This window comes from Megalobrama amblycephala, linkage group LG4 (genome assembly GCF_018812025.1).
Source record: "Megalobrama amblycephala isolate DHTTF-2021 linkage group LG4, ASM1881202v1, whole genome shotgun sequence".
Taxonomy (NCBI): Eukaryota; Metazoa; Chordata; class Actinopteri; order Cypriniformes; family Xenocyprididae; genus Megalobrama; species Megalobrama amblycephala.
In genome coordinates, this window is record NC_063047.1 from 24087579 (window position 1) to 24099914 (window position 12336).

General features: G+C 37.4%; 1 protein-coding gene and 1 long non-coding RNA gene across 2 annotated transcripts; one reads left to right on the forward strand and one right to left on the reverse strand.

Annotated features, from left to right (window-relative positions):
- Window positions 1-1701: 1701 nt before the first annotated feature.
- Window positions 1702-6153, reverse strand: LOC125267139. The gene is made up of 3 exons (XR_007184620.1): window positions 5874-6153; window positions 5624-5785; window positions 1702-5044 (listed from the first exon to the last, which is right to left on the reverse strand). It is a non-coding gene; the product is annotated as an uncharacterized LOC125267139 (long non-coding RNA).
- Window positions 6154-7055: 902 nt separating this feature from the next.
- On the forward strand, window positions 7056-12050 carry ptges (prostaglandin E synthase). Its single transcript, XM_048188475.1, has 3 exons — window positions 7056-7300; window positions 7569-7651; window positions 10627-12050. The coding sequence occupies exons 1-3, from the start codon at window positions 7193-7195 to the stop codon at window positions 10874-10876; spliced, it is 441 nt and encodes a 146-aa protein (XP_048044432.1). The 5' UTR covers window positions 7056-7192; the 3' UTR covers window positions 10877-12050.
- The last annotated feature ends 286 nt before the right edge of the window (window positions 12051-12336 follow it).

The following is a 12336-nucleotide window of genomic DNA, read 5'->3' on the forward strand; positions in this document are numbered from 1 at the left end:
AAAGAGAAAGCAATGGAGTTTGAAACTCAATGTATGTCTTTTCCATGTACTGAACTCTTGTTATTCAACTATGCTAAGGTAAATTCAAATTTTGAATCTAGGGCACCTTTAATGTTCATTGTTATGAGATGCAGATTATCTCAGATGCCATCAGACGACACAGCTGAACGTGTTATGTTTCTTTCCCCAGGCTGGATAATGGTCCGAGAGATGTGTGTGGACTCATGACACCGCCGAGACATCAGCAACAATAGCGACAATGATCAGAGTCACACCCAGGATTCACAGGGTGGGAGAATACAGCTTCACTGATCTTCGACTAGGGCAAAATGGGGACTTAATTAACTTCTGATATTCTATACTTATATGATAAAGTAAGAAACTCACATTATAAAGTAATGTGAGTTTAAAGCAAAGTAAGTAAGGTGTGGTACTGCATTTTTTAGATTAAACACTCCGATATCATATTCCAGTTGTCATATTTTTAACCAAGACTAAGAATCTGTCAGAAATATCACTGACCATGTTTCAATATTTTGCACTACACTTACTATTGAACTTGTAACCTTGTCACCTTTCAGTAAATCCATTGCGGTCCTCAGTCCAGCTCTGACCTATTTGTGGTCTGCAAAATACATGCTACAACAATTTGACTCATAGTCCCTCTGTCTTTTCATGTCTCAATGCATCTTTTTCAGTTTTCATCTTGTACTCCACCTTGTAATTGTCACTACCTCCAGGCGAGGGTTTGAACAAAGAATTCATTGGAAAAATATATAGACTTGGCTGCTTTCTCACGCTCTCTTTTTTTCCCGTATAGCTCTTTTCACACAGACACGCTCATTTTTGCCATCATATGTTGACTCCAACTGGATCCAGTGTTTCTTAAATGACAACCAGTGCTTGAATGAGTAAAGACCTCTACACTGCAGGCATGTGCTTCAGTGTATACCTGATAAAAGGTCGTCATTTAGGGAGAAAGTCTTTTGTTTAAAGAAAAATTGCATCTGACAACATTCTCGATATATAGCAATGGGTTGTGCCATTTGCACACAGTTGATTGATATGTGGAGTGTTTCTGGCTCACAAAGAGGCCAGACATCAATGGACATGTCCCATTTGCCTGAGAATTCTCAGCAGGATTATCACAGACTTTCAGGCCTCCACTATACTTCCTCTTTCTCTGATGCGGAGGACTGCTGCGATGACATCACAAGCACAACCTCTTCATCCTCCTCGGACTATCTCGGAATAGACTGCTGACACTTGTGGTTTTGGAGTCTTGCAGGTTACTGACACCTTGTGCCAAATATTGCCATTCCCTTTGGCTCCAAATTCCCTTTGGTCTCTCACCCAATGACAATGAAATATGCTTAATCTGCCCAGATTAAAACTTGTGTCTTGACTATGTGGAAAGGGGTTGTGCTCTCATCATGTCCACAATTTCATTCCTACACCAATTTGAGCAACACACCCATTACTGTCAGGGAAAATCGATGTGTCTATAATAGAATCACATTTTCTTTTATCATTATGGATGGAAATCCAGTTTGGAAATATGAATGTACATTCTAAAAATAAAGCATTCAATTATGTAAAGATTTTAATGCTGTTGGTTTCTTCTGGGAGGAACAAAAACCTTCACAATGAACTTTGATGAAATTATGGTGTTTTAAGGTGGTGTCAAATTTACTATTGTTTGGCAAATTTTCACAAGTGCAATCCAGTCATTTTAAAAGGAATCCATACGATAAGGGATTTCACTGATAGATTTCGCAATGGGTTCCTAGGGAGTATGAATGCTCACCTTCCCGTTCAAGATGCTTTAGCCTGTAGTTAGCACACCCAGGGAATGATGAGGCATTGAATTTTATTGTTATAATAAAAGAGCTTCTGTAATAAAGAACACTGCTTGCAGCTGTGGGAATAGAAAACATATTGACTAGAAATGCTATGTAAAAGGTACTGAATGTATAGCAGCTTGGTTGAAATCAAGAAATTAGCTCTTGCACTGATGTTTGTCCCTTTTTCCATTTATTATCCTTGTTCAACTCCACAATACACCTTATTCGAGAGCTAAAACAAAATATTGGTATTTGCAAGGAATTCAAATGAATACAAAATGGTATGAATTTTCAACCAGGTACATAACAGCAAAAGATAAAAATAATACAAAAATAAAACAACAAACTGCAACTAAATGTCCTAAATTTACTCAACAATGACTGCGTTTACCTGAATATTTGCCAAGATGGGCATTTGACCGTTGAAGCACAATAAGCCATTAAAAAGAATTAAATTTGGTACTCAAGAATGGTTTGAGAAGCAACTCAGTGGTGCACACTTTTGGTGTGAGTGCGAAACCTGCAACTATCCCGAAATTCACTCGTCTCATTTGCACCTGCAACACCAACACTGTTTAACAGGCGCAAATGAGACGAGTGAGTGAGAGGAGGCGGGTGTGTATCAAATTGTCAATTCGCCATTGCAGAGAAGAAAAAGCGAGATCGCGCAGCTTGTATCGATAATGAGTTTTGAAATTGTTTAAGATAATTCAGTATTGATACGTATTGAAATATTTATATTTTTGACAATACTATTCCATAGAAATTCTTAGTAATCTTGATCTGCTCTGCACCATGAGAACATCCTCTCAATATCACACATCAAGCCCACTGGTTGCTGTCTGAACCACAAAAGAATGCCAGTCAGGCTGTTCATCAGGTCAGGGCCTCTAAGTAGATGATTGTTTAAGCTGGTTCCCTTGTATCTGACAAGGCAGTCGAAGACTACATGAAATTACCCCTGGCTTTTCCAAGTGATACACCCCATGATGAGGGATGTACCATTTTTCTCCTCCTTTTCCTTCATCAAGGACTCTTTCTGTGTCACCATTTCCTGTTACCTCTTCAATGAACTTCACGTGATGTTCTTTGTACTCCTTGTCCTTCACTAATCTCCGCTTGAAATGTTGAACTCTCACAACAGCAAAGACAGAGTCTTTGAAGAGAAGGGGCATTTCCAAGTGGTTGTCTTTGTTCATTCTGATGTTTTCTCCTAGTTTATTAAAAAACACAGTGTCTTCTCGAGACACTACCCTTGAGTATTTATTAGCATCTTTGAAAACTGACTCCAGCACTTTGATTACATCTGGGGGCGTTACAGAAGGAATCTCCTTGATAGCTATACTCTAACACATCAACAAATCACTTTGTGACTCATGGTGCGGCAAGGAAGAGCCCAAAATGCACCATCTGAGACCCGTGCGAACAGCGTATGACTCGTTGTCTGCTCTAATTATCACTTCTCTATGTGCCAAAGCTCTGTAGCAATTGTATCCTATTCATAGACCAACCTCACAATCTTGAAATGGGGAAATTTTGTCTGTCAGAGTAGAGATTTTTGCAAGTTTGTCTCAGAATGCTCTTTATATAATAAACGGCTGACCATAGCGATCCTGAAGTCTTTTCCACACATCCTTGTAGGCTTCCTCATCGTTTCTGTATAAGATGCCTTCTAGAGTTTTCCTTATACTATCTTGGATGGCTTGTGCAAGGTCAGCATTAGAAGGTGGCGATAACGCTTTGCCATTGATTGTTGAACTAACTGAGAATGAATACACAGGTTCTTGTGTAGGAATGCTTAGTTGCTGCAACCCATCATTCTGGGTGTGTTTCCTGAAAGCATCGTTAGCCAACTATGGTCGTAAGTACCACTGAACTCTACTGGTAGCGATGGAACTTGCGACCATAGTTCGCTTTGGGAAACGCACCACTGGTTAGTCATATCTAGTGTTGCTCTAGCTACTCTTACCTCCCTTACCACCAATCTTTCCAACCCACTCGTTTGAGCATCAAGTTCTCTCCTTTACCTCTCTTCTAGAAGTAGTATTCTTTCCATTTGTTCCTTTTCCTCCACTATCGGTGCATATTCTGCTTCCTTTGCTGCAAGCTCTGCTGCTTGCCTCTATTTGTATAACAATCATCATGGAGTTCAGTGCGGGTTGACTTATGAGTGTACTTGACTTGGAGCTGATATGTGAGACTGCAGAACTCGATCAAGCAATTCGGGAAGATGCCCCTTTACTCTTTCACCATCAAAGTCTCCATCAACACCTGAGATCCTCTCGTAAGCTATCTTTACAATGTCATTTGTCACAGCATCAATCTGCCTTCTTGAATCAGTGGGTGGAGTAACGTAACTTCGAACCCTTATTTATGCATTCATTACATTGTCTCCTTTTTTCAAACATAAGTATTGCTAGTTGACTCTCAGAAATGTCTGTTTTCAGCTGCCCTATTGCCTTTCGAGCCTCAGCGTTCCATTGCTCATATGCATGCATAAGCCTTGTCTCTGCCTTTTATTACTCCTCTTTTTGATACACAAGCATCTTTTCTACTGGAATTTGTTCACAACCACAGCAGCATGCTTCATCTCTCTTTACACCTTCGAAATGATTTTCTATCTCATCATCTGTATATCTGTTTTGAGAAGGTAGGATTTCCTTCACAGGAGTGCACAACTTGGACCCTTGGTCCACCAGTGAATGGAAACAATGCAGTAAGCTCTTAATGTAGGTTGAAATAAAGAAATTGTCTCAAGCACTTATTTTTATGTGTGTCCCTTTTTCCATTTATTATCCTTGTTTAACTCCACAATATACCTTATTCGACTCCACAACACCATAAGGAATACACATTCATACAAAATGAAAGTAATCTGCTATGTAACAACACAATTACAAAATCAGGACTAACATGTACCATAAATGACTTAATGTTACTTGTAACAAGCAAAGCAAATACATATAAAACATGCATAAATACAATATATACCACATATAAATGCATACACTAACCTTGTGTCCTTTTCAACAAGGTATATAACAGCCAAAGCAATGCAAAACTAAAACAACAAGCAGCAACTGTCCTAAATTTAATGTAAACTCTGTGACCGCATGGTTCCTTGTCTCCAATCTCTCTCCTTCTTCTACCCTTTGCTCTCCCGTCTCTTTCCCGAGAACCTCGTTTCAGAATAAAAGTCTCTATAATAACAGAGGGCAAAATAACATTTCAAAATAAAAGATACACATAACTAATATTAAGAGAAAACATAATATATATTAGAATAATTTATATATCATTTATACATAATATTAGAAAGGATGCAAGGTCTAGAGATGCATTTCATATATATATATATATATATATATATATATATATATATATATATATATATATATATATATAAACATGCACTAGACCGACGTTTTGAGTGTTGCACTTGCGTCTTTTGCAGTGTTTTTTAAATGTTTAATGAACCGTTCACAATAATGCATTTTTTTTTTATTCTACTACTCTGACTTTTTCATTGTTTTTCCTGTCCTGGAGGACCCCCAGCCCTGCACATTTTGTATGTCTCCTTCATCTATCGAACCCGATTCAACTCATGTGCTCATTAGTAGAGACAGCAAGACCTGAAATGGGTGTGCCAGAAATAGGGAGACAGACAAAATGTGCAGGGCTGAGGGTCTTCCAGGACAGGTTTGGGAACCACTGCGCTAGACAGTAGATCTTTTGACCGTTGCATGTTGATGGACTGTAGTGAGTTTTTAAATGCTTACCTTAAATGTGAAATATTAATAAATAATCCTCATTACAGCTGTTGAGACAACATTCCTTATGTCACAACTAAGCTTTGAAAGCATGAGATCCCACCCACTCTTCAGAGCGCTTCCCAAAGCCATGCCTCCTTCAAAACACATGATGAATGCACAAAGCAGAGTCTGCAAAGAGTTACAAGATGAGAGACGGTGTTAAATAACCTCATGTCTCAAAGCACATAACATTGCAATAATAATGAACATAACTTACAGAGCTCTTGTACCATCTGACTGCGGCAGATTAATTGATAGCGATGAAATAGAAATGAATAAATCCGAGGCTGAGGATGCAGAACAGCATGGGTTGCCATCTCATCATTACGGGATATGACAATGCGTGAATGCAGCTTAAACTCATTGTTTTGGTTCAGGAGCAGCTGTAAAAAGTGGCAGCTGTTTGTTTTTGGAGCTCTGCGACTGTCTGTCTACAACTCTGCATAGCCACGTCTGTGTGAGCAGGGTGCACGGAGGTTTGAAAATACGCATGTTGACAGGCAGGTAGGACATCGGTCCGAATGCAATGATTGGACAAACATTTTTTGGTCCTGAGACTTCCACAAATGATATATGTACATGTTTTAATATTTAGACCACTTCTTTTATCGATTGTTATCAGGATGTGAAGAGAGTTTCAATCTGCATTACAAAAAGTGTTTATAAAAAAAAATTCCTATAATCTACTTCAGTTCTTCAACTTAAAAAAAAGTAAGCGTCCAGAGACCATGAGTTTTTTGTGTCTGTCTCAACTCAAACAAGGCATCATATTCTTCAAAATCTGTGCCTGCAGGGGAAGGCAATCAAAGATGACTTTTTTAATTTGGCTGAGAAACACAGTTTGACTTAATGCAGCTGTACTGGGACTGTAAATTGGTTCTGTTCAGTTTTCAACACTTAAGAAATACATTCTTTTTCTTTTCTTCGTTTTTTTCTCCCAAATTATTTTAGTGTTTTAGGCTATATTTTTACATGTCATAGCCTATGTAGTGACATCCAAAGCCATAGTAAGAGCTTGGGGAAAAAACACTGAAGTAGCAGATTGGTATTTCATGGCATTTTAATATTTGAAAACAGAAAACATGCTTCAGCTGCCCTCCGAGAAAAATGTACATTACTTGTATACCCAACTAGGCTATATAAAATGAATAAACAATATAGTTTATTATGATTTCTTCTATCAGTCTGTTTTTCCACAATCATTAATATCCTATTAAAAATACTAATGGCAAGCTATTTTCCAGCTTAATCATTGGGAATCTGGGACCCCAAACATAAAAACAGTAAAATTCCAGGGTTTAGTAAGATTTCTTCAGTTCCTTATGTCTCACCCTATCCTCATATGGGACATGTGTGTCATCACATGGGCAGGAAGTCTGCACGTCAGTGAAAGTTTTTTTTTTGCCAGGTAGTGAGTGATTGGGGAAAAGGCTGGACCAAACGGTCTGGGGTTCGCATATAAAACCTTCTCCAAATACGTCTCCATCATATTCATATCATATATAGCCTACACAGACTCGGTCTGCTGAAGTCAAGATGCTCGGGAGCGATGTACTGTTGTGCTTCATCTTCTACAGCACGCTCTTAATCTTAAAGATGTACATCATTGCTATCATTACGGGACAAGTGAGACTTCGGAAAAAGGTGAGTTGTGAAACTTATTTAATATACTTTTCATTAGCCTACTGCAAACACACCGCTAGCGACGCGACAGAATCACTGCAACAGTCGCGTTCATTGTAATGCAAGCATTTCGAGCGAGAAAAAGGTTTCTATTTCGAATAGAAATAGTCTGCATATTGCAACGGTCTGGACTGACTTCTGAAATAAAGGAAGGTAGTTGGTCAGAGATGTGCTTTCATTGAATGGCTTAACATCCTAGACAGATGTAAAAACTACTTGTTTTTGACAGGCGTTTGCTAATCCCGAGGACGCCGACAGACACGGAGGTGTGCAGTTCTGCCGCATCGATCCATACGTGGAGCGCTGTAGGAGGTAGGAGCACAATTCTACACACTTGCCCTAAATCTCTGTTAACGTTTAATTTCACTAATTAGAGTGTATAGGTTAAGTCCGCAACTGACAACAAACGTATACAATGTTAACAAATACTTTTTTTTTTTTGCCATGTTACACAAGCTAATGCATGCCACTGTTTATGAATAACTGTAACATTAGATATGGCCTACTAATGAAACAGCTTTACATATATTAAAGAATATATCAAGATTAAATGTAATAGCTTTTTTTTTTTTAAATTTCTACACTATAAATTTAAAAATAAAAGTTTGAGTCACGTTATAATTTACATTAATAAATGATGTTCCCATAAGTTCCTGTGTGGAACACATTTCATTATATTTTATTTAAATGTCTTCTTACTTTTGTTATCAGATATGTACATTAGATGGTTTTAAATTGGGCCTGTACATATTTACAGTTTGTAGCATTATTTTTGCATTAGTTTTGTGTGTGTGCCACACCTGCCTGTTGTTGTTGTTTTAAATTTTTATTTTTATTTTTTTTACTATGTACATTATTTACTATTTACTGTATATTTTCCATGTAGGCTACGTTTTCCATTAATCGTCATAAATTAGTTTTCATTTATTGTGTTCACATGGGTTCCATTTTCTGACTGGAGAATTTTTCAAAATTTGTGTTTCTTGTCTATAAAAACATTGCGTGTCTATAGAGACCCTTTTTACAGACTGTAATTGTTTGTATCACAGTTATCAACATCACAAATCTAGTGCTGCTGCGAGGGTGTTTCTTATACAATTGCTGAGGGAGTGACGTCAAATCTGCCGGAAATATCTTGATATTTTTTTTCTCTCTTTTGGAAAGTAGTGGAAATGCTATAACTGTTTTTTTTTTTTTTTTTTTGCTATTGGAGCAAATGGGAATACAAAAACTATATTTGCTGTCATCTCCCATCTCTTGTCTACTTGTCAACTGTGGCGACTTCTGCTTCTGAAAACTCTGCAAATGTGAAAAGGGTCCATTGGACCTGTTATGTTTCCATCTTGTTCCCACTGGGCCCATTTAGTTGGAAAAACTGTGCAGGATGTCTGGCAGATTAGGAAGTTTCTGTAGCACTGTCGAAGTCTTCAGAAAAGGAGTACTGGTATGCCTCAGTTTGAAAGTTCACAGGAAGTATTATGTTTAATTCATAATGGACTGTGTGTAGCTAAGATATCTTTCTTTATTTTGTATAATGATTAGTCAGTCACCATGCCTGTTTGTTCGAATATGTTTCCACAGTAGACTCTTCTCAATACCTGAATTTATTTTTGAGAATACATACTCTAAAATAATCATAGACCTGTTAGGCAACATTCATTATACTTGAAGCTGCAGGGTTTTTAGTGTTTGGCAGTCTCTAATTTATCATCAGGAAACTCGCCTGTTCTGCCCATTACAGCCCACTCCACCTACGTCTGCACAATCGGAAAATGATAAAGATGTTATTTCAGTAGACTGCTATGAAATCACTGAAAAAACATATTGGCACTGGAAAGTTTTTTTCTGTAAGTGGATCATTTAAGGTATTCATAGATGATTCATAGGTGATTTTGACGACCTGTGAGTGGCAGCTTGTGGTTGCCAGATTGGTAAAATGTAATACGGCTGTCAGCAAGTCCTGACAAGACCGTTATTTGACGGTAATTGGAATGCATTCACAAAGGTATTTCACTACAACTCAATGGCAAACAAATAACTGCAAGTGAACAGAAAGGAAGAAGGTGTTAAATAGATCTACTAGTTTGAAAGTTCCTGTTCGGATCAAAAACTTTATGTTGATGTGTCAGCAAATATGACAAACAGGCATATTCTTGATCTTCTGAGAAACCTACAGAAGAAATACAGTAAAAACACAAGACATTTCAAAGACTTTCACCATCATTATTATTATATTTTATTTCAAAGACTTTTACCATCATTATTATTATATTTTATTTTATTTAAAATAATGATTATTAATATTATTTAGCAGTTTGGAAGATTAATATAGAATTGAAAAGATGCATGGACACAGGTTTGCGTATTTCAGATATTTTATAATCAGATTGTATAGGATCTAAAGCTAGAACATTTTCCAATGAAGGATGTGGAAAATAGTGAATAACAAATAAGTAAAAGTTATTTCCTCTTTTAAAATTAAATACCAGCAGAAAATGGAAAGTCCTTGTTGGGGCAAAGAGATGAGGAAGAAGCTGTGTAATGCAGGATTTCACAAAGATGACCAAGCACTGCTATGTAACTGCTCTGCTGGGAAAATAATAGGAAATGTGACCACAGTGTGTTCATGGTGGTATGAATGTCAACACATAATTAATTCCTTTAAAGCGGGTACAGGAAGTACTACAACTTCATATTGCTGTGATCCATTCATGGGACAGCCACTGCCATGACGCACTGCGTGAGTGATTCAGAGTAAAAGTAAATTTATATTGCAAGATTATGTGATGTTGGCAATGCTTACTGTTCAGGCATGCTGCCATTAGACAGAGCCAGACAGTTTACAGCTGAAGTCCTGATTAAAACCAGATGTTGAGCGTACATTCCTCAGCACTTGTGCCCTGAGAAAAGCAGCTTTTCATATGTATTTCCGCAGTCGGGAACATTAAAAATGCCTCAAAAGGCTATTCATTCAAATACAGTGTAACAAGAATAACATTACCTAGAAGTAGTTGAAAGAGAGGCTTAAATGACAATGTGGGAATGCATGAGGGATGTGGTTAAAACTTGAAAAGAACTTACTCATGGTGAGCTATGATTAAACAAGCATGGTCATGCTATGTTGTAGTACATCATTTACTATATGGATGGCAACAAAATGTTTGTTTGCTATTACCAAAGTCATGTCAGTTCTTATACTTCCTCTACACTAACACTGTTTACATTACAGTTCTCAAAAGTTTTCCTACATTAATTTTACACTGTGTGTGTGTGTTTTTTTTTTCCAGAGCACATTGCAATGATATGGAGAACATTTTCCCCTTTTTATTTCTCGGAGCCGTCTATTCCATGACAGGTCCCTCGTATGCAGTAGCACGACTTCATTTTCTGGTCTTCTTCCTGGGTCGAGTCGTTCACAGCATAGCATACCTGTTGGCACTTAAAGCACCGACGCGTTCATTTGCCTATGTCATCGCTCAGGTGCCTTGTGTTTCCATGGCAATACAGATACTCATGGAAGTAGCCTCATTCGCATAACCCTGTCAAATATGGAGTCCTGTGATTGGTCAAGACTTCTAGTTACAACTATGATGCGGAATGGTGCTTTGATGGACTTGCGGCCTCTCAAAATTTCACTTGATGACTGACAATTAATAGCTCTGCTCTTAAATCACAACATTCATTGCTGTCATTTTAGTACTGGACACTAGGGTTTGTATTGATGCAATGTATATTGTTGTATTGCCATTCAAATGAAGGTTATTTAATGTTATTTTCTTTTTTTCCCCATGATCATGTTTGCATATACTCGTCATATTTATATATTTGAAACAACAGACCTTAAAGCCCATTCACACCAAGGACAATAACAATAAAGATATAGTTCTAAAAATCAATCTAAATATAAAAGAATAGCAGAGTCCGCACCTCAACTACAGTATAATGTTAACGACTTAGGGAAACGGTATTGTTAGAATCACTTTCAGAATGAATTTTTCCAGCTGATGAACGATAAAAACATTCAAAAGTCAATCCGAATCCATCCTGCTCCAGCATTTAAAGCGGCAGACGAAAACTGCAGCGTGATCTCATCCACTGATGCTGATGCTAATATAGTTGTTATAGTTATGTTCTTGGTGTGAATAGACCTTTAATCTCCTTGAATGGACCTCCAGTCTACAGCACAGCCATTATTTTCAAGAATTTAAATGACCACCATCTTTTCACTTTCATACTGCAAAGTTTACACAAGCAATAACTGCTGAGGTCAGTTCAGAGTCCACGTGAGTGACTGTTCCACAAAAACTTGTAAAATTCCTCTGTTATTGAACCATAAGCCCTGCAGAGCCCAGGCTTTTCAAATTTATTGTAGCGTTAAACAAACGCTGTTGCACAACCACTGCCCTTTCCTCTTTGCCCACTGGGCTTTGGGTTTACTGCATTTCAAACACAGCCGGGTGCTTTGCCTGTCCTCAAGAACGATGCATACAGCATGCAAACCTAGTGTTTTAGGTGAACAAGCTTTTATTTTAGGTTAAGGTTTTGGTAATTCATCACACAGTGCTTTTATTATATATGTATATATATATATGTATTATTTTTTTAAGGTGTAACTTATTTTGATTTTTTCTAATATTGTATCGTTTGTGTAGTGATGTTTATAAAGAGATGATGAGAAAATCATAGTTTTTATAATAAAGGAATAATGAAAGGTTTTGTGTGTGCATGGGTAAATGTGATACTTTGTTGACTCAGATCAAGAAATGGGGGACAAAGGACTGCTTACATGCTAAAAACAAGAGCTGAGAGAGAAAGAGGAACAAAGAGAGAGAAAAATCAAAGGATATTGACATGAATTGCTGCCAAATAGGCAATTATAACACAGCAGACCCCATTGTTGCTTCTCAGTACAAAAAGAGTGACGACTGACAGGAAAATATATTTGGGTTCAAAAAACTTTTTGAGACAGGAATGTTATTGCTTAACATTAAAAAATA

Excerpts from the sequence above, each read along its gene's own strand:
- ptges (XM_048188475.1), top strand. The coding sequence starts at position 7,193 with ATGCTCGGGAGCGATGTACTGTTGTGCTTCATCTTCTACAGCACGCTC. Across the intron at positions 7,301-7,568 it reads AAGTGAGACTTCGGAAAAAG|GCGTTTGCTAATCCCGAGGA; the intron begins GTGAGTTGTGAA and ends TGTTTTTGACAG. Across the intron at positions 7,652-10,626 it reads TACGTGGAGCGCTGTAGGAG|AGCACATTGCAATGATATGG; the intron begins GTAGGAGCACAA and ends TTTTTTTTCCAG.